At 36.0% G+C, this 23540-nt stretch overlaps 1 protein-coding gene across 4 annotated transcripts in view; it reads right to left on the minus strand.

Moving 5' to 3' along the window:
- The window catches only part of NAF1 (nuclear assembly factor 1 ribonucleoprotein), a 62248-nt gene that overhangs the window by 16589 nt on the left and 22119 nt on the right, over positions 1-23540 (minus strand). Inside the window, exons 5-9 of one of the 4 annotated variants that reach the window (XR_009212939.1) lie at positions 20421-20581; positions 17116-17167; positions 13082-13184; positions 8465-8961; positions 6675-6729 (exon numbers count right to left, since the gene is read on the minus strand). Coding sequence is in view for 2 of the 4 variants with exons in the window: in XM_032148736.2 (XP_032004627.1) it covers positions 8510-8961; positions 13082-13184; positions 17116-17167; positions 20421-20581 (768 nt within the window). In the remaining 2 variants the exon portion in view is untranslated. Of the gene's footprint in view, positions 1-758; positions 8962-13080; positions 13185-17115; positions 17168-20420; positions 20582-23540 lie in introns of those variants that run through there. The other 3 variants (XR_009212940.1, XM_032148736.2, XM_032148740.2) reach the window with 3 other exon arrangements.

Below are 23540 nucleotides of genomic sequence, written 5' to 3' on the forward strand. Positions count from 1 at the left end.
CTGCTCTATTTTACTATTTGGGTCATAGCTCTTGTTAGAAACAATGTTTGGCCCATCTATCCTCAATATAAATAAAAAGCTTTTACCACATAAACAAGGTCAGTTTGTTCTGTTTGAAAGATGGAGTAATGGAACTAACTGTAAAATATGCAATGTAAAATTTATTCCCATTTCACCTTTATGTGAGTAGAAAAGAAAGGGTACTCAACTAAAAAATGCGTAACAATTAGGCTTTCTGTACTAGCCTTCAAATAAATAGGTATTTACACAGATAATAGTGTAAATGTATGCCTTCTATAGAATGCACAGAAGAAAATATTTGATGTTTTTCTTCATGGCTTATTTTCATTATTAAGTATTTTACCATGTGATACACAAATCTGTACTTTGTTTTCAGGTAATTGCATACATCTAGTCTGCCAATGACAGCAATTTATCATTGCACAGAGTCAAAAATGAGATGTAATTTTATTGCTGCTAGTAGCTCAAAACAAGTACTTTCATCTATTTTTTTTTTTGAGACGGAGTCTCACTTTGTCAACCAGGCTAGAGTGTAGTGGAGCGATCTAGGCTCACTGCAACCTCCGCCTCTCGGGTTCAAGCAATTCTCCTGCCACAGACTCTCGAGTAGCTGGAATTACAGGGATGCACCACCACACCCAGCTAATTTTTGTGTTTTAGTAGAGATGGGGTTTCACCATGTTGGCCAGGCTGGTCTTGAACTCCTGACCTCGAGTGATCTGCCCGTCTCAGCCTCCCAAAGTGCTGGGATTACAGGCGTGAGCCACCCCGCCCAGCCTGATAGGTAATATTAAGGGAATATTTCTCAACTTTAATTTCAGCTACACTATAAAAAATAGTCCCTTGGTTTCTGGAACATAATTGCAGGTAATCCATTTCCATACAGGATATTATCCATATCCTAATTTATATCCATATAAATTTAGGATTGGACTGGGTTACAAAATGAGAAGTAAAAAAAAAACTTTTGAAATATTGGCAATTTATCTGCAGAAAAAGACACAAATACCTGCGTTTTTTTTTCTTTTGTATCCTGAATGCACTAAATCATAAACAGTGTAGCTGCAACATTACCTGAAAATGAATTCTTGTGAATAATATTGTTCTTTATTTTTTATATTTTCCAGCTTGCATTACTAAAATTCTCTATTTTTTAAACATTTATACCTCAGAGATTATTGGTGTTAAACATGAAAGATCAGACTGAATATTTTATGAATGCATATTGTGTGAACATGAATTCATTCTACAAATTAGTTTTTAATTCTTTTTTTAAAATCTAGTATTTAATAATACACTAATTTACTTTCCTTAGCACTTAATTATAGAAGTACATGACTACTTATTTCAAAAAATTCTAAATACCCTGAGCAGGTTAAGATAGTGTTCTAAGTAAAGAATTTCCTCAAGTCTGCTTTATGTGCCTCAGCCAGATTGGGAAAGACTGAGAAATAAAGACACAGAAAGAATTGTTTATCTTCTTTTGCTTATATTTCCTGATTTGAGTCATCCAGAGGTAAAAGAGATTGCCTTTTCTCCAACAGAAAATAACTCAATAATGGCAAGTTGGGTAAAAGAACTAGTACGAAGCACTGGACCAGTTTAACATACTGCCTAAAAACTTGTAAGTCAATAAAATTAAATCCAAATACCAAACATTATCATTGAAAGAAAATACATACAAATGACACATTATATTTGAGACTCTATGTCTCCCCAGTTCAATGATTGGGACCTTAAGAAACTGTTCCTTAAAACATACAGTAAGATTTTCAGTACCTGAGAATTTTAAATACCACTTCTTTATATTTAATAAATAGCTTAAAATTATAGCAAACTGGAATTCAGATTCTCATTTCTTCTTTATCAAATTGGCCTCAATTTTTTTTTTAAATATAGTTGCTGTTCACCAGCTCTAAACAATCAACCAAAAATGTAGAACAAAAAGAAGTGGAGTGACAAATCACAATTTAGTGGGAAAAGAGAAAGAGAATGAGAAAGCATTCGATATTCATTGCCCCAAAACAATGGAGACCTGTACACAGGCACCATGGTAATTACTTACATCTTCCCTATGTCCCACTAGTACATATTAATAATTTAGTTTCTATTACTAGTCACTTACCTACACAGAAGAAACTGATACATTTTGGAATTTATATGACTTAACTACATGGCTTTTAAGAAGTATCCTACTATGGTTTGACTATCTGTCCCCTCCAAAACTCATGTTGCAATTTAGTTGCCACTGTAACAGTATTAAGAGATGGGACTTTTAACAGGTGAGTAGACCATGAGGGTTCCACCCACACTGGGGGACTTCCACCATTATAAGGGTGAGTTCAGCCACTCTTGTCCTTTCTTACCCTCCTGCCTTCACCATGTGATGACACAGCAAGAAGGCCCTCACAAGATGCCATGCCTTGATATTGGACTTCCCAGACTCCAGAACTGTGAGCCAATAAATTTCTATTCATTATACATTACCCAGTCTGTGATATTCTGTTAAAACAGCACAAAACAGAACATGTCCTTTGGTAAGTTATGAAACTGCACTCTATTCCAGGTTTCCCCTAAACAGTCTGTAATAGTCTGTTTTATATTGCTATAAAGAAATGGCTGAAGCTGAGTTATTAAGAAAAGAGGTTTATTTAAGCTCTTGGTTCTACAGATTGTAAAAGGAACATGACACTAACATCTGCTTCTAGTTAGAGCCTCAGGAAGCTTTCAATCACAGGGAAGGTGAAGTGGGAGCAGTTATGTCACATGGTGAGTGTGAGCAAGAGAGGTGCCATGCTCTTTTAAATAGCAGCTCTTGTGTGAACTAACAGAGTGAGAGCTCACACATTACCGTGGGGACAGCACCAAACCATTCATAAGGGTTCCATCCCATGACCGAAACACCTCCACCAGGATCACATTTCATCACAAGATTTGGAGGGGACAAAGGTCCAAACTATATCACAGTCTCAACCCAGTTATTTCAATTATCTATTTCTAATAAGTAAACAAGTCATCCAATTACCACGGTGTGATCACAGCTCATTGGAGCCTCAACCTCCTGGGTTCAAGTGATCTTCCTGCCTCAGCCACTTGAGTAGCTGAGACTACAGGCATGCGTAACCATGCCCGGCTAATTTTTGAATTTTTTGTAGACAAGGTTTCACCATGTTGCCCAGGTTGGTGGTCTTGAACTCCTGGGCTCTAGCAGTCCTCCTGCCTCAGCCTCCCAAAGTGTTGGGATTACAGGCATGAGCCACCATACCCGGCCTACAGCTACTCACCTTACTAAAACAAATATATTAGCTTAGGCAATGATTTTAATTTCATTCTATATTTGCAACTGTAGACATGCAAAGGGGTTATCCATATACAATCATGTGAATGTCAGCCTACCTTATTATATAGTAATAGGCTAATACAAAGAATTCTCCATAGAAAGTGAGAAACTGTGTGAGTGGAACATTTTAAGTATGTGCCTTTACATCAGTTTAAAGATCTAGAGACACAATTTTAAAGCAGCACTGTAAGATTAAGGTGAGGATGATGACAACTGCATTATTTCTCTCTTCCAAATAAGAGACAGTTGGTGACTTAGTCCTTCTGTGCTGCTGTAGAAAAACACCACAGGCTGAGTAATTTATAAAAACAATAGCAATTTATGCTGGGCATAGTGGCTTGCGCCTGTAACCTCAGCTACTCAAAAGGCTGAGACAAAGGGACTGCTTGAGGCCAGGTGTTTGAGACCAGCTAAGACAACATAGCAAGACCCTTTCTCTAAAATAAATAAGTGACGCTTACAGTTCTGGATGCTGGGAAGTCAAGATGAAGGCATTAGCAGGTTTAGTGTCTGGTGATGGTTGCTCTCTGCTTACAAGATGGAACCCTGTTGCCACATCCTCCGGAGGGAGGAATACTGAGTCGTCTTCACATGGTGGATGAGACTGAAGAGCAAAATGGATCTAAGCCAGTTCCTTCCAGCCCCTTTTATAAGGCACTAATCCATACATAAGTGCAGAGCCCTCATGACTTAATCACTTCCTAATACTTTAAACAATTTCTCTAGGTTATTTATAATGCCTAATACAACATAAACCTTATATAAATAGTTATACTCTATTGTTTAGGGAATAATTACAAGAAAAAAAAAGTCTACCATGTTCAGTACAGGTGCAACCATGTATTTTATTTTTTCTATATGTTTTCGATCCACAATTGGTTGAATCCACAGATGCAGAACCCACAGACATAGAGGGCTGATTTGTATAGAGAGGAAGGCAACCGGACCTAAGTGGTTAAGATACCAACTTAATTTAAAGCAAAGATCAAATGGTTTAATTCAGATGTTTCTGTAGATAGTAAATATCCACTGTCAGATAATACTACAGGCATACACTGTTTTATTGTACTTCATTGTACTATACTTCATATATATTGCATTTTTTACAAATCGAAGGGTTGTAGCAATCCCACACCTAGCAAGTATATCAACTCCATTTTCCCAACAGCATATGCTCACTTCATGTACTCTGTCGCATTCTGGTAATTCTCCCAATATTCTGAACTTTTTCGTAATTGTTATTTGTGTTATAGTGATCTCAATCAGTGATCTTTGATGTTACTATTGTTTTGGAGGTACCATGAACTATGCCCATATAATATAGTGAACTTAATGGATACATGCGTATGTTCTGACTGCTCCACACATCTGCTGTTTGCTTCTCTCTCTCCTCAGGCCTTCCTATTTCGTGAAACAACACTGAAATTAAACCAATCACTAGCCGTATAATGACCTCGAAGTGTTCAAGTGAAAGGAAGAGTTGTACATCTCTCACTTTACATCAAAAGTTAGAAATGATTAAGCTTAGTGAGGACAGCATGTTGAAAGCTGAGGCAAACTAAAAGAAGCTAGGCCCCTTGTGCCAAACAACCAAGTTGTGAATGCAAAGAAAAAGTTCCTAAAAGAAACTAAAAGTACTACTCCAGTGAACACAGGAATAAGAAAGCAAAACAGCTTTACGGCAGATATGGAATAAGTTTAAATGGTCTGGATAAAAGATCAAACCAGTTACAACATTCCTTTAAGCCAAAGCCTAATCCAGAGCAGGCCCTAACTCTCTTCGATTCTATGAAGGCTGAGAGAAACAACAGTTTCTCTCCAAGTGGGAAGCTAGCAGAGGTTGGCTCATGAGGTTTAAGGAAAGAAGCCATCTCCATAACATAAAAGTGCAAGATGAAGCTGCAAGTTATCCAGAAGATCTAGATAAGGTGGATACACTAAAGACTAAACAACAGATTTTCAGTGTACATAAAATGGCCTTATATTCAAAGAAGATGCCATCTAGGATTTTCATAGCTGCAGAACAGGAATCAATGCCTGGCTTCCGAACTTCAAAGGACAGGCCTTCAAAGGACCTTGTTAGGGGTTCTGCAGCTGGTGACTTTAAGTTTGAAGCCAATGCTCATTTACAATTCCAAAAATCCTAGGGTCCTTAAGAATTTCGCTAAATCTACTCTGCCTGTGCTCTATAGACTCTATAGACAGAAAAACTATGCCTGGATGACAGCACATCTTTTAAAATCATGGTTTACTAAAGATTTTAAGTCCACCATTCAGTAAAAGATTTCTTTTGAAATGTTACTGATCATTAACAATGCACTCGGTCACCCAAGAACTCCAATGGAGATGTACAAGGAGTTGAATTTTCTTAATGCCTGCTAACACATCCATTTCATAGCCCATGGATCATGGAATAGTTTTGACTTTCAAGTCTTATTACATAAGAACATTTTTTGTAAGGCTATAGCTGTCACAGTGATTCCTCTGATGGATTTGGGCAAAGTAAATTGGAAACCTTCTGGAAAGGATTCACCATTTAAGATGTCATTAAGAACACTGATGATTCATGAGAGGGGGTCAAAATACCGATATTAACAGGAGTTTGAGAGAAGTTGATTCCAACCCTCATGAATAATTTTGAGGTGTTTAAGACTTCACTGGAGGAAATAACTGAATATGTGGTAGAAATAGGAAGAGAACTAGAATTAGAAGTGGAACCTAAAGACGTGACTGAATTGCTGCAATCTCATGAAAAAACTTGAACAGATGAGGAGTTACTTCTTATGCATGAGGAAAAATGAGGTTTCTCAAGTAAAAGCTACTCATGGTGAAGATGCTATGAACACTGTTGAAATGATAACAAGGGACTTAGAATGCTACATAACCTTCCTAGTTGATAAGGCAGTGGCAGGGTTTGACAGGACTTGATCCCAAATTTCAAAGTTTTACAGAGAATAAAATGCTATCAAGTAGCACCACATGCTACACAGAAATCTTTGGTGAAAGGAAGAGCCAATTAATGTAGCAAACTTCACTGCTGCCTATTAGGAGAAACTGCCACCTTTAGCAACCACTACCCTGATAAGTCAGCGGCCAACAACACTTGAGGCCAGACCCTCCACCAGCTAAAAGATTATAACTCACTGCAGGCTCAAAGGGTCATTATTATTTTTTGAACAGTAAAGTATTCTTCAATTGAGATATGCACATTGTTTTTTTTAGGCACAACGCTATTGCATACTTAATAAACTACAGTAGTGTGTAAACGTAACATTTATATGCATTTGGAAACCAAAAACTTTGTGTGACTCACTTGACTGCAGTGGTCTGGATCTGAGGCCACAATATCTGTGAGATATACCTGTCACCTGCGTTAAAGAAATGGACAGATTTTTACTTTGAGATGGAGTCTTTCTCTGCCACGTAGGCTGGAGTGCAATGGTGCGATCTCAGCTCATTGCAACCTCTGCCTCCCAGGTTCAAACAATTCTCCTGCCTCAGCCTCCCAAGTGGCTGGGATTACAGGCACGTGCCACCACACTCGGCTAATTTTTGTATTTTTACTAGAGGCAGGGTTTCACCATGTTGGCCAGGCTGGTCTCGAACTCCTGACCTCAGGTGATCCACCCACCTCAGCCTCCCAAAGTGCTGGGATTACAGGAATGAGCCACTACACCCAGCCGAAATGGACAGGTTTTTAAATGCCATGATGATCAGAACAGCTTGATGACTAATAATAACAACATGTTACTGTTCCCATTCTTGTGGAAAACGGTTTGGGTTTTTCTTTTAGTGATTTTTAGATATAATCTCATAAACTCTTACAATATTCTAACAATCATAAAAAGACTGTGCTATAACCTGTGAAGGTAACTCCTAAAGAGAAGTTGCAAAAATATTTAAAAAAATAATGAAGAAAGTACTCATATGATAAAGTTAATGTATACCAAGGCAGAGTCTCTCAACTTGTGTACTAGGAATGCTGCAAAGAGTCCCCTCAGCTCATGGGGAAGAAAAGTGGGGCCTCAGTGCAACCAGAGTGCATGGGCTTGTGCTAAGTGGTCTCCAGATTACTCCAATGTGCCATACAAATACTGTTTCCGAAGTGTGTAAAGGAATGCAAGATTGGGAAACATCTAATTAGTAGAAACTGCTAATCAGAAAACCAGAAGAACTAGGTTCAACTCCTTGTCAACTCACTAGCTGAGTGATCTTAGTTAAATTATTTTAACCTCTTTGGGACACTTAGGCTACTCATTTACTAAATGAAAACTGGAGTATTTTAATGGTCTCTTCTAGTTCTAAAACTCATAATTTCCCTTACATTGACACTTCATAATAGAAAGCAGTAGTCATTACTCATTTAATTAAAAACTCTAAATTCAGATATTCAATAAATATTTGTTATTTATTGAACCTAGTCTGCATGTGAGGATCTGGAAAACAAATATGGAAGACAAAATCCCTAAATAGATCTTATTGTGAATAATCTTTGCATCCCTTTTAGGAGGTTAAATAGTAAAGCCTTCTGAATAGTGCCCAAATAAAGGAAATATTTTGCACAGATAATGGAAGCTTGCCTATGCATAATAAATATTTTTTGCTTTAGCTATAATCAGAGCTTCTACCAATATATAAAAATTTTCTCCTCTATACCCCTCAACTACTTTAAAAAGAAAAATTATGGTCATTTAAACTTACTCACAAGTTACATTTGTAATTAAAATTGATTTCCACAGTATAAATTTATAAAAATAGTTTAAAGACTCTCAAAAGGACTTCATCTTATATTCAGATTATAGCAAGAAAATCAATGTGCTCCATATATTTCACCCATGATGAAACTTGTCCCATATCCATTACCATATATATATAGTTTAACTGGGTGGGATTGGCAGGGAGAAGGCATGAATTCAAAATTTTAATTAAATATTACATAATTTAATGTTCTCCCAAGAATCTGAGCTGACTTTTTCATATGAATACAATTTCACAAAGGTTACAAATATATATCAACTTACAACAGAAGGAATCATTTAGTATTTTACAGTGCTTTAAAAAATCTAGCTCCATAATCACTCTTGAAAAAAAAAAAATCCTTACCACATAATATGAAAAGTCCACATTTCTCTGGTAATGCATAGTCACCTAATAGTAAGGTCCAAAATGAGAATTACTATCTCCAGAAGAGGGTGGAGGAGGCAGCGGTGGAGGGGGAGGGGGTGGGGGTAGGGAGTATGGTAAGTTAAGTAATGGATGAGCAGCCATGTTTGGTGTAGCCCAACCCATGTTTACAGGTGGGGGTGGTGGTGGGGGTGGAGGGCGGAGTGGAAAATTATGCATGTCAAACATTGGAAGAGGAAAGGGGTATTGTGGCATAATGGGATTATCTTGTCTCTGAGAAGGAAATCCTGAAGTCTCCTGAGATACCGTATGTTCTGAGTTATAGAAATGCTGAGGTGGAGGCCTGCCATGACAAGATCGAGGGTATTTGCCCCTGGAAAATCCTCGTGTGAATTCTCTGTTACGATATCCTTTTGCATGCTCTGAAGCAGAGCTATGAGCATTCCAATTCTGATGTACTTCAGTAAAATCTTCACCTTTGAGTGAGCGGAGGGAAAACATAAAAAGGAAAATAAGTTTAATATATCAAAAAGCACTGTTTGAAATTTCAATTATGATTTTTCTTTATTATCCAGTATATCTTATGGCAGTTAAAAAAGTGTAAGACATAAAATGGTAAATTTTAAATGAATTGAAAAGACAAAACTTAATGCCAAAGAAAGAAAACCTAGCAAGTCAGAAAACACTTAGACGATAACCATTCTACTCCAGCCAAACACCACAGAAAGAAACGTGGCACCAACCCTACACACTCTCAAAGGCTGAGTACAGATCCTAGACTTCTATCCTTGACAGGCAGTGATGAGGTACTCCAACCCTTCCACCACAGTAGCATCAGGAACAGGCTGAACAGGGTGCCAGTAACAAGCCTCCCTGCAAACAATGAACATCACATGGGGAACCTGAACTTCCACCTCCACTGGCAGCAACACAGTGTTCTTCCCTCTTTTACACTGGGGCAATGTCAGAGAAGACTGAGTAGTGTTAGGATTTTTGTCCCCACCCAGTGATAACAAGGCCATCCTCCATTGGTGTCAGTGTATGCCATATGTGGAGGAGTGACAAAGTACTCCTGTCCCTACCAGGCATAAGAAAAGACCTCGTGGGGTGTCAGAACTTCTACCCTCATCCAGCAGTAACAAGGCACTGCTTGGCCAAAGATGTCAACAGAGGCTAAGAGGAATACCTAGACATCAATCTATCCCGTTCCTTTAGCTGCCAGAGTAGCATTTTTAAAAAGAGAAACAATCACAACAAACCCAGCTAAATCAGAAGATTTACATAAGATCCATGGTCTTGTAATATAATATTCAATATACCCAGGTTTCAATAAAAGAAAATTGCTCATCACAAAAAGAACCAGGAAGACTTCAAATTCAATGAAAAAAAAAAAAAAAAAAAAAAAAAAAAGAAATTAAAAAAAAAAAAAAAAAAAAAAAAAAAAGGAAGGGTGTCACAAAGATGTTAGAATTATGAAAGATATTAAAGCAGTCATAAAAATGCTTCAACAAGATATTATGAACATTCTAAACAATTAAAATTACAAAGTTTTAGGGAAAAAAAGAAGATATAAAGAACAAATTGAAATTTTAGAACTGAAAGTTACAATAACCAAAATTAAAAACTCAATGGAACAATATTGAAGGAGAAGAATAAAGGTGGAGGATGGAAACTACCCAACTTCAAGACGTATTATAAAGTTTAAGTAATCACAGCAGTGTGGTACTGGTGAAAGAACAGACAAATAAATCAATGGGACAAAATAGAAGGTAGAAAAATAGCCCCACATAAACATAATAAACTGATATTTAACAAAGGAGCAAAAGCAATACAACAGAGCATAAGTAGTGTTTTCAACAAATAGGGCTGGAACACATGGACATCCATATACAAAAAGAATTAAATCTAGACAATAACCTTACACCGTTCACAAGAATTCATTCAAAATGGATCACAGATCTCAATGTAAAATGCAGAATTACTAAATTCCTAAAAGAAAACACTGAAGAAAATTTAGATGACCTTGGGTTGATAATGACTCTTTTTTTTAGAGACAGAGTCTCGCTCTGTAGCCCTGGCTGGAGTGCAGTGGCACGATCTCTGCTCACTGCAACCTCTGCTGCCCGGGTCCCAGCTCAAGCAATTCTCCTGCCTCAGCCTCACAAGTAGGAATGCACCACCATGCCCAGCTAATTTTTGTATTTTTAGTAGAGATGGGGTTTCACCATGTTGGCCAGGCTGGTCTTGAACTCCTGACCTCCTGATTTGCCTGCCTCGGCCTCCCAAAGTGCTGGGATTACAGGCATGAGCCACTGCGCTCAGCCAATAATGACTTTTTAGATAATGACTTCTTAGATAGGACATCAAAGGCATGACCCATGAAAGAAATAATCGATATGCTGAATTTCATTACACTTAAAAATTTCTGCTCCATGAAAGATACTGTCAGGAGAATGAAAGAAAAAAGCTCAGAAGTTCAAGGTTACAGTGAGCTATGATTGTACCACTGCATTCTAGCCTGGGCAACAGACCAAGAAGATCTCAAAAAACAGACCAAAAAAAAAAAAAAAAAAAACCTCAGGAAGACATTTGTTGATGTAGAGAAGATTCTAAAATTTATACTGAAAGGTAAAGGACCTAGAATACCAATTATAATTTTGAAAAAGAGAAAGTAGGAGTTATCACTCTATGCAATTTCAAGACTAACTCACATTCTATACAAAATTTAACTCAAAATGAATCACAGTGTACAATTTAAAACAGAAGACTACCAAACTTTTAGGGAAAAAATAGAAGAAAATCATTAGGATCTAAAGCTGAGCAGGAAGTTCTCAGATTCCATAAACAAAATCGATAAATTAGTTTTCCTCAAAACTAAAAACTTCAGTATTGCAAAAGGCCCTCTTAAAAGAGGGAAAAGACTACAGACTAGAACAAATCATGAACAAACCACATATCTGACAGAAAGCTAGTATCTAAAATATACATTTTTAAATTCTCGTAACTCAACAGTAAAAATCCAGAAATACAATTTAAAAGTTGGCAAAAGATAATGAACCGACATATCACTGAAGATACAGATAGTAAATGAGCACATGGAAAGATGTTCAATGCCATTAGCCATTAGGAAAATGCAAATTAAAACCACAATTATATTAGCACTACAAACCTAGCAGAATGGCCAAAATTAAAAACAGTGATAACACCAAATGCTGGAGAAAATGCAAAGAAATTGTCACTCATACATTGCTGATAAAAATGTAAAATGGTACAGCCATGCTGAAAAACAGTATGGTAGTTTCTTAGGAAACTAAACACGTAATGCAACTATTATACAACCAAGCAATTGTACTCTTGGGCATTTATTCCAGAAAAATGAAAATCTGTTTTCACAAAAAACCTGTATATAAATATTTATAGCTGCTTTATTCCTAATAACCCCAAAATGGAAACAAGCCAGATGTCCTTCAATGGATGAATGGTTAGATAATCTGGTAAATTCATGCCATGAAACGTTACTCTGTAATGAAGAGGAACAAACTATGATTGATACATGCAATAATGTGGGTGGATACACAGATATTATGCTCAGTGGCAAAAGCCTTTCCCTAATCGTACTATGGTGTATAACTTCACTTATATAATTTTCTGGATATGACAAAATATATGAAAATGGAGAACAGATTAATGGTTGCCATGAGTGAAGGAGGGGCTGAGAGGTAAGGATGTGGCTGTGACTATAGAAAGGCAACCGGGTAGCTCTCTGGTGAGGGAAATGTTGTATAGCTTCACTGTTTAACTGTCAATATCCTGGCTGGGACAGTGTTCCATATATAGTTATATAAGATGTTGCAACTGGGGGAAACTGAATAAAGGGCATACAGCACCTCTCCTATTATTTTTTATAACTGTATGTGAATCTACGATTATCTCAGAAAGTTTAATTTTTAAAAAAGGTAAAGGGATTGCATGTTTAAAAATAAGATACTGTGATTTAGGGGTTCATCAAGTACTTGATCATAAAATTCTAAAAATGGAAGCAAATAGGTATCTTAAGAAAAAAGTGGCCAGGCGCGGTGGCTCACGCTTGTAATCCCAGCACTAGGGGAGGCCGAGGCGGGCAGATCACGAGGTCAGGAGATCGAGACCACGGTGAAACCCCGTCTCTACTAAAAAGTACAAAAAAATTAGCCAGGCATGGTGGCGGGCGCCTGTAGTCCCAGCTACTCGGAGAGGCTGGGCAGGAGAATGGTGTGAACCCGGGAGGCGGAGCTTGCAGCGAGCCGAGATTGCGCCACTGCACTCCAGCCTGGGTGAGAGAGCAAGACTCCGTCTCAAAAAAAAAAAAAAAAAAAGAAAAAAGTACTGACAAGCACAAGTAACACGGTTTAGTCTCTCTGTTACCCCAGGAAGCCATTTTTACTGCTTAAGCTCATAAAACTACCACACCTCCTGCTATGTAACGACTCTAAATGTTAGCAGGATGCTAGGAGGTAAACAGAGAGAACCCAGATGTTTCCTTCAGTTTTATTATTGAAAAACTTACATAGATGTAAATGAAGATAAAGAATGACTGTATATATTGTATTCACTCACCTGGCTCATTAAATTCAGATTTGAGTTTTTTCCGGCCTTGAATCTGAGATTTTTTCCTCTGTTTGGCTTCTTTCTCTTTTTCATCATCACTAAAATCTAAGGCCTTGCAGAGAAAAGTATATAATAGGTTTATGTTACATGGATTTGCCAATTCAATAGTACATACTTGGAGGTGAAGCAAATAAGCCTATTATTAATCACTGACTTTAACAAAAGTTGCCTTTTTGATACTTAGTATTTTCTGTATCTGAATTAGACATGGTAGAAAAAGCATTTTTTGATAAATGTTTAATGACTCTTTAAGTAACACAGGCCAGTAATCACCCTTCAGATATGAGTCTGACTTCCAGTTTAGACTTAAAATTCATCATAGTATCAGATGCAAAATGGTGCCAAAGGTAAGAGTATCAAGGACTACGCAAATTATATACATTATCAGAGCCAATAAAAAATAGAAGACAATGTTCCATAGTTCATTCATTCAAAATACACACCCAAGCACTGTTCTAAACATTTCACAGGTTCATTCTTTACAGGTTTACCATCTTATTTTTTAAATATAATTTTAGGTATAGAGTAAGAGCTATAAATAAATAAGGCAAAATAAGGGTATACAAATCATGGGGAAGCTATTTAGATAGAACCACAGGCAAAGACTTGTGTGTGTGTGTGTGTGTGTGTGTGTGTGTGTGCGCGTGCAGTGGTGCGATCTCAGCTCACTGCAACCTCTGCCTCCCAAGTTCAAGCAATTCTCCTGCCTCAGCCTCCTGAGTAGCTGGGATTACAGGCGCATGCCACCACGCCCAGCTAATTTTTGTATTTTTAGTTTGAGGCCAGCCTGATCAACATGGCAAAGGCTTTTATAAGCAGATACGTGAATGATCCAACTCCTAAGAGGAAATTATTTAAAAATTAAAGGTGGTAAAACTCACATGTAACTAAGAATTAGGATTCATTGTTATAGTCCACCAAGAAAACCAAGATTTATGAGCTATATATATTATGACTGCCATGGTATCTATAGTTCAGGCATTTTATTATTCTACTAATGCCAGAAAACTTCTATTATGTTTCATACAAAAAACATATGAAAGCAGGCCCACTAGGTATGGACGGATACACATTTAAAAAGAAGAAATAAAATGTGTATGAAAGTCTTTGTATGTAATTTTCAGTATGGCTTCACTGGAATACATTCTAGACCAAATCCTCCATGAACCAGGAATCCATACACTTCAGATTCTGAAACCTAATTTGAAAACATGAACTAATTGTATGCCTTCCAATGCACAATTTCTTATTACTGATGTTAATATGATAAGATTGTAAAACTCAGATTAAATCTGGTATCTGACAGACACTAGAAAGTATGGAGATCAGATAGAAGACTCCTTTTTCCGAGAAAACAGATTAAGTGTACAATGAACGAGTGCTACAACTTAATGCTATGTTATTATAGTGCTGGATAAAGAGAAAAAAGGAAAAGGAAGACTTCTTGGTATGGATAACCCAATAGAAATACCTGAATGAGTTAGCTATGAAAATAAAGAGAATTTTCAGAAAATGGGAACAATACACACAGAGGCATGATAGAACATAGTATATACAAAAAGAAAAATGGTTCTGAAAGGCAAAGTGAAAGCTTCTTCTTCTTACATGGCAAAACCAGAAAAGATAAAATTGGAGAAGCTTATAAGGAACCTTATTGTGCCATTTTAAATAATTGAACATCTTAAGAGCAGGAGGGAGGAACTAAGGATTTTAATTGGGAATAGTTTATTTCAGAGAGATTACTCTGGTAGTATTTTGCTAACACTCCTAAACTCAGAGAAAAATTCATGTTTCTTATATGCAAATTAATTTAAATTTCCATTCATTAAATACATTTATTCAACCATAAAGTATACGGTGGCATATTAAAAATGGCTATGAAGATGCGTGTGATACAACCATAGGTAATTTTTAGGTCCTTTACACAGCCCAACATTTCACAGCACATAATTTCTCTTATTTTCCTTTATGCAAGCTTTCTATTTTCACATCGCATGATGTTTCTCTTTTTTCTCTTTTTAAGTTTAAACCTCACAAATTTCTAATTTTAATCTATGATCAATACCAGGCAATAATTCTAGACTACAAAGTTTCATCAACAAATATTACAAAATTAAATCCCAACATACTTAATGATCCAGTTCAAGCTACCTGGAAAAAACAAACACTATGAACTAGGTGAGATGTAATTTTGCAATTAACCTAGTCAAACCAATTTTACAAATAACTCGTATTGCTCTAATTGGTAACTTCAATGCTTAGGTCAGAAACAACAGGGATTCATTAGAATATCTGGATTTTGGCCGGGTGCGGTGGCTCACGCCTGAAATCTCAGCACTTTGAGAGGCATAGGGGGGTGGATTACTGGAGGTCAGGAGTTCTAGACTAGCCTGGACAACATTGTGAAACCCCGTCTCTAATAAGTATACAAAATTAGCTTGGTATGGTGGCATGCGCCTGTAATCCCAGCTACTCAGGAGGCTGAGGCAGGAGAATCACTTGAACCTGGAGGTGGAGTTTGCGGCGAGCTGAGACTGCCACCGCATTGCAGCCTGGGCAAAAAAAGCAAAACTCCATCCCCCACCCAAAAAAAGAAAAAAAGAATATCTGGATTTTATAAGAAATATGTTTTGAGATGTTTATGAATCTCTAAACACTTTTAAAACATGTAATTCAAGTAATAAGATGCTCTAGATATTCTAAACTTAATTCAGAACATTAAGTGAATATTCAGAGCCTTAACTGAAATCTCATAAATACATAACATTAATTAGAAAACAATTCTATTTCAATTCAGAAACTAGGCAAGGATCATTCACTGGTTAAGTGATTCATACCTGTATAAAACCCTCTAAGTGGGCATAAACCTGATTCATACCTCAGTAAAATTAGAAACACAGATCATGATTTGATTGCTTTAAACATCTAAAATGACCAAGGTTAAATCCGTAAATATCAAAAATCTGTAATACTGGCTGGGCAAGGTGGCTCATGCCTATAATCCCAGCACTTTGGGGGGCCAAGGCAGGAAGACTGCTTGAGGCCAGGAGGATCACTTGAGGCCAAAAGCTTGAGACCAGCCAGGGCAACATAGTGAGACCCTTATGTCTATATTCGTTTAAAAAAACAAAAAAAAACTGTAATACTGAGAAAACTTCATAAGAACTGCTGAGCAAGTTTTAAAAACTCTCATGTATAATTTTTACTTATAAAAATATTTATATACATTTTTATTTTATACTGTATAAATACATGCTATTTTTAAGAAATGAATACATTCGTTGTTGTAATTTTAAAAAAAAACCCTCAAGATAATCTGCTTAAACACTTTCACGGAATGTTAAACAAAGTAATCCTATTAAATCATTAACTTATTTACATATTATTCCTAAATTCACTTCACATCTCTAGGAAGACTAGATTATGAAGTCACCTTGGGGCATAAAACTATTGTTTTGCTGACATAGATACAAAAAGAAAACCAAGGTCTCTTTTTTTAGAAAGGTAGTTATATCGTAAAAAGCTGACAGGTAGGTAGCTTCCAATGATCTTGTGCTTCCAAATGATTTTGTACTTCCAAAAGAAGGGCAGCTTACTATTAAAAGCACCATGTCTTCATGTCCCATATGGTGTATTTACTAAATTGAATTACATTTTTTAAAAATGACAGCCTGCCTTTATCAGACATCAACGAAGTTGACAAAAACAGCAAACTACAATGTAAATGACAAGGTGATAATTATTAAAATACAACTAAATGTCACTGAAAAAAGTTTTTTTCCTAAATGATCAATCAAAACCTTTCATTGAAAGGTATAAAATAGTCATCTAGGAGGGTAAGAGAATACATGTGCTACGACAGGAGAAGGCAGTATGGCTGCTAGCCAGTATTAATGACTTCCCTAACAGCAAGAATGATAAAATTTATAAGATTAAGTCCTGCCCTACTTTATAAAATGTTGCATAAAAAGACTTATACTTACCTCTGGTGGTGGTTCCTGATCATTCTTCCATGATGCATCTGATCCCTTATCCCTGAGTGGGGTGGGGATGGAAGTCAAAAAATTATTTATCACAATTCTATTAAGTGCTTGTAACTTAAAAGTACAGACACAGACAATAATAAAGTAAAGGACATGAGTTCAACCTTTAATTTTGCAATACACTTATGTGTCTTTTACCTTATTTCAAAAGATGTGGGAAGCTCCTAAGAAAAACACAAAAGTTGAGCAAATATAAATATTAGGATTAGGGAATTGGAATGAGAAGCCAAGGCTATGGTGTGCAGTGGAAAGCAGACGGACAGCTCTTTTGATTTTTCTTTTCATATAATATTTGCAGTTTTCACAAAACTCAGTTTAAAAAAAATGCTTATTTCACGCCAACCGTAGATTGGAAGTTGTTCCATGTGCGAAGGACATAAAAATGACTATGAGGCATTCCCTTTTCAAAGATTTTACAGGTTTAATGGCAGAGACATCAATATGAATTATTTTCTCCTCAGTTTACCTGAGGAATGCCAGCAATCCTCTATGAGTAACCAAGGCTTATTCCAACACTGATTCTAAAGCAGTGAGGGTCAAATAAAGGCTAACTATGAATAGTTTGAGGAAGAGGAAGAGAAGCTGCTTTAAAGATTCTGAAGGACGATATAATGACTGGCATATGTGAAATGTGTAATTGCAGCTGAAAATCAAAAACTTTTGGTGGAGAGTTTTACACTTTACATCCAACCAAAGTACAGATATCTATTATGAGCAGTATAATTTGTGAAAGCTCATTTTTAATCTTTTTAATTTTGTTCATTTCATAGTTTCAGGTACTATTTTGTTATTCCATTACATTAAAATATCACAAAGTAAAATACGACAAAGTATTAGGACTAGATGTCCTTATTGTTTTAAACTAGATCTCAAAAATAAATGAGATTCCCAGGAATTAAGGCCATTAAAATCAATGTACAGATGTCAGTTTGCTGGCACAACATGAAAGTTATTAAGTTTGTTTTAAATTTTTGATTCGGAACTTTGACATTATATATGAACCATTATCAATGACTTTTCCATCACTTAAAAAGAAAAAAAGCATTTCCTCAATTGTCATTTCACACATGGGCCTTAAATATAGCTCTGGTATTTCTTTCTGCATACATGACATCTCATGATCTGGACTGCTGTTAGCCTGGAATCACAAACATAAATGGGAAAAATTCCCCAACTAGTGCGTCTATTACAAAAAATCAAAATCTACTGAAGGAAAGATCAAGCAACGTTTCAAAAGGCACTTTTAACAAGACAGTAAGTACATGAGAAACTAACATCAAAATAGCCTCACTAGAGAACAGTAAGCTGGAAAGGAGCTGAACTTCTCCACCTCAAAGACAAAGTACTCCACTGAGTTCCCATGACAGATGCCAAAATGAGGTCTAGAATACAACAGTTTTCCTGGGGGAGGGAGGTTTCTGCAATATAGGTCTAATTTCACAATTCATTGATTTACTACTACTTCTTAATAGAAGAACTGCAAATCAAAATCAAAGACTGCGTCTATTATTTAAAATCTATTTTAAAACCATCTTCAGAAAACCTCTTCAAGTTTATCTGTTTTAAGCTAAAATACTCTGTTAAAAGGCTAAATATATGGCATAACCACAGCAGTATCTTTATATTCAAAGCAGGATGAAATGCTAAATATTTAAAGCATTTTAGAACTTTTTTTTTTTTTTTGAGACGGAGTCTCGCTCTGTCGCCCAGGCTGGAGTGCAGTGGCGCAATCTCGGCTCACTGCAAGCTCCGCCTCCCGGGTTCACGCCATTCTCCTGCCTCAGCCTCTCCGAGTAGCTGGGACTACAGGCGCCCGCCACCACACCCGGCTACTTTTTTTGTATTTTTAGTAGAGACGGGGTTTCACCGTGGTCTTGATCTGCTGACCTCGTGATACGCCCACCTCGGCCCCCTAAAGTGCTGGGATTACAAGCGTGAGCCACCGCGCCCAGCCTAGAACATATTAATATCTTGAAGACTTTATGTGTATTTAATTCATCTTTCTTGTCAGTGTTATTTAGGAAAATAACCTTATGCAATCTGAAGAATAACTTAGGCAAAATATTCCTCCAGATCTTTATGTAGTTCTTAAACATGAGTTAAATCAATTATCAGGATCAAAATTTTCATCTCTGAAATAAATGAAATTTGGTGACTTCAGACTTAATATATAAGTGGTATAAGTAATCTTCTTATGCCATGCAACTGGGGTTGGTACCTTTGACATAATACCAAAGTTATTCAGTGACCAAAGTTCCTTTGTCTTCCTGCAAAAACATCTATAAAAATGTATCGCCTAGGTTTTAAGTTTCCAATAAAAGAAGAGCTAGAACTAAAAGGAACTTCTGTGTCAAACTGAGTACAAAGTCTTTCTGGACTTAACCTTCCCCCAATCTTTGGCAGTCTTTTCTTCCACTCCCAATTTGAAAATATTTTTAGTGGCTCATATTCATTACATCATTCGAAAGCATTCAAGTTATTTTTATTAAAAAAAAAATCTACTTCAATTCATATGCTATTTGCTGATATAAAAAATTAAATAACATAACTATAACAAGTTCAACTGATACAAACAGCTCTACAACTAACAGCTGGCAACAGCTAACATTTGAAAAATATTCAACCAATGGGAGCACAAATATAAAAAAATATTGCTGGTCACATGCCACAGAAATCACTTAGCATTATTTATAGACAAAATGGAGAGCACTGGTTTGTTGGTTAGGTCAACTCCACACACCATGACTTTCTACACAATTTTTCAGGGACACGTGTTAGTTGTCTCTTCTACAAACTTACAATTTATAAGCAAAATAGATATACTCATTTTTTTTTCTCTTGATAACTATTAAGTTTTATTGAAGAGCAAGCCCCCTAAATAGAATCCAAAGAGAATTTTACTTAACTGAAAAAAGTTATTAAGAAATGATAATATCAGTACTAATACTAAAATAGCAAGTACATTAAAGAAAGTATATAATGAAAAAAACACTGAACTAGAATCAGAAAGTGTACATGGCTCAAATGTGCTCTTAATAACTGATCATCTCATTTTTTGTGAAAGATATGAGTTCTACGTACAAAATCTGAAAATAAATTGTAGGCTTCAAAGATATTATTAGTAAGATAAATGAACTCTTTGCAAGACAGACACAATATAACTATAAGAAATTACATCACTGAGAATTATTCTTAAAATATAAACATTAGGTAAGTGAAGAACAACATGCCAGTAAAGTACTTACTGTTTAAGTTTTTCTGTGAATATATACTGGGTGAAATCTTTCATTGATGGAGCAAAATACATAGTCTCCTTTATTTTAATACCTTTACTCTCAATGTGATCTGAAGAATTAAACCGTAACACATAAAATGGATGTGCAACAGGTCCAAATATCTCAAATATCTGTAATAGAAACATAAAGGCCTCTTTTAACATGTAAAATATTTGAAAAGTTAGCAGTGTTTTCTTTTAAAAATCCCACTGATAATTGCCAGAACAAAGTAATTTTGTCAGTGTTAGGGCAATAAAGTAATTTTTTAGTTATATTTATGTCATTTTTACATACTCAGTCTTCATATATTGATTAAAATGCACTCGCTCATTCCAGATTTCCCTTCTATGAATGTGAAACAACAGTAACAAGTTTGTTCCTCACCAAATTCAAATCATTTCGGTCATACCAACTAGATGCAAATTATGATTTTTTTAAATTATTCTCATTTAAGTTGTAAGGTACAAAGAAAAGGATTATAATTGGTAACTTTTGAGAAATAACATACTGTATACATTTGGAATCATCAGATGGGAAATATAAAAGCAAGCTTCTGACTTCAATAGGTGTTAAATCACTTTTGCTGTTTCTATAGTTAGGAATTTTGTAAAATTAAAGACTTTTTCTAATTTAACAAATGATAAAGTAGAAGATATTTATGTTTAAAAGAACACAAAGATGGTGCAGCCTTTAACATTTAACTAAAAGAACTGCTTTTAGCAGAACCACATATTTTACTTCTGAAAACGTTTTAAGAATAATGAAAGGAAACTTGTTGGTTTCAAATTGTATTTTCTTCTCAAAATATTGGAATTAAAAAATATATTTTCTGGCTGGGCGCGGTGGCTCACGCCTGTAATCCCAGCACTTTAGGAGGTGAGGCGGGCGGATCACCTGAGGTCAGGGATTCAAGACCAGCCTGGCCAACATAGTGAAACTCTGTCTCTACTAAAAATACAAAAATTAGCCGGGCGTGGTGGCAGGCACCTGTAATCCCAGCCACTCAGGGAGCTGAGGCAAGAGAATCGCTTCAACCCAGGAGGCAGAGGTTGCAGTGAACCGAGATTGCGCCATCGCACTACAGCCTGGGGAACAAAAGTGAGATAGTATATGTATATTACAGAGATAAGACCATGACCAATGCCAGTATAGATTTTTCCAGTCTTTTTTCTATAATACGTTATTTTTTTCTTTAAGACCATACTGTAGTTTTGTACACTGTCCCCTTTTAAAAACCTAAAGTTGTTCCATGTTATATTCTTTGTAAGTATAATTTTAGCAATCACAAAACACCCCTTTACAGACTCAGGACAACTTATTTAACTTCTTTCTTATTGCAAGACATTTAGACAGCTTCCAATTTGTTCAACATAATACATGATGCCATGATAAACATCTTATATATAAATCTCTATACTTCAGATTTCCTAAAAATTGATCTGTAAGGAGTGGAAGTATTGAAGCTGAAAGTATGATAATTAACACTAAGGCATAAAAGTTTTAATGGAAATTACTAAATAGCTTTCTAAATAGCTTGGACCAATTTATACCAACTGCATTGAACATGGTTGTCTTATCACATCCTCAGTTCTTGATTTTTAATAGTAAATGCTCTTCACATTTTATGATCTTTAGTACAGCATTGAATCTTTCACTAGTTTTCACTAAGGCGTAAAACAGCTCACCTATCAGGGCACCACCATTTTGAAGATATGTGTACTCTAAAAAGAAGTAGTGACATGAAAAACTATTAAAATGCCAATGTATTATGAAATAACAATAATAGCATCGCAAATTTAAAGCTTTAAAAAAGTGTAAAAGCAAAAAACTTTAAGAAAATAGCAAGACATTTGCTTTGAAAAGGTTTAGATAAATCCAGTAGACCTCGTCCAGTAAGAACTGTGAAAGACAGAAGAGGTGCACTCAGCACCACTCTTACTGGCCTACATGACATATATTATTGTAGTCTTACTTTCACTTAAAATTGTCTTAAAAACAATTAACAAGTTTAATTCTCTCAAATATAGGCAAACCCAATTCTTCATTTGGGTAGAGATTAAAAAAATACCTTTTAAGTTTCCTGTGTATCCATTAACACAAGGTAAAATAATCATTGTTTGCAACCTGGTACACACACTGCTTCAAAGGGATTCGTTTCCTAGATAGCATGAATCCATTTCCTAAGTGTGAAAAATGATTTCAATGGAAAAACTCCCTGCAAACCTCAGGTCTGTGCAGTATGGTTGGAACTAAAATATAAGTGACAGTCAAAATTCTTGGACGAAAGCAAAGCATAATATTTTAGTTGACTGTTCCTAGGTTCTGAAGTGTTTATGAGCCACAACTATAATAAAATCATTGTAAAGTTTTAAGTAAGACAACATCACAGGCAGTAGATAACAGAAAGCCATACAATAGACAGTATGTGACATGAGCCAATACTAATAGGTATCTTACAGGAAAACCTGACCAAGATCACATAAGCAATTTAGCTAATCCAGATTAGAAAAGAGGAATTTAACAATATTTTAAATAACCATTAGCCTCTGAGTATAGAGTTTAGATTGACTAATACCTGAGAGCTAAACTGTAAAGAGCAACTTAAGACACAGCAAGGCTCAGGCCAGCCCACTTCTCCTCATACAGCTCCATAGGAGGCACCCACATCCCTTCTTGGTCATTCCACCCAACTTAGGGGATTTTGTAACTTCCATACTACCTGATTCAAGATAAAAGCAAAGGAAGTAATAGATTGTAAGGAGAGTATAAGAAACTGAATTTGGAAAAGTAGCAGCTGAGATCTTTACTATGAGGTGGGCAAGCAGCTTTCTTTATATCTTTAAAAATGGTATATATTCTGTAGGTGTTCATATAAAAATTTAATCCAACTGATGCTTTATACTTGCCCTGTCATTGAGAAGTGGTTTTCCAGGTATCCTTTCACTTCGCTCTAGCTGATAATACTCACCATTTTTAACTCAAAGGCATTATATTTTTGCTACAGGATCTCCAAGGATTCCTATCGCACATAGAGGTTAACACACACCGTAACAACATGGTACAGCTATAATGTAGGGTCTGCTGGGAAAA

This window comes from Hylobates moloch, unplaced genomic scaffold, assembly GCF_009828535.3.
Source record: "Hylobates moloch isolate HMO894 unplaced genomic scaffold, HMol_V3 SCAFFOLD_3, whole genome shotgun sequence".
Classification (NCBI taxonomy): Eukaryota; Metazoa; Chordata; class Mammalia; order Primates; family Hylobatidae; genus Hylobates; species Hylobates moloch.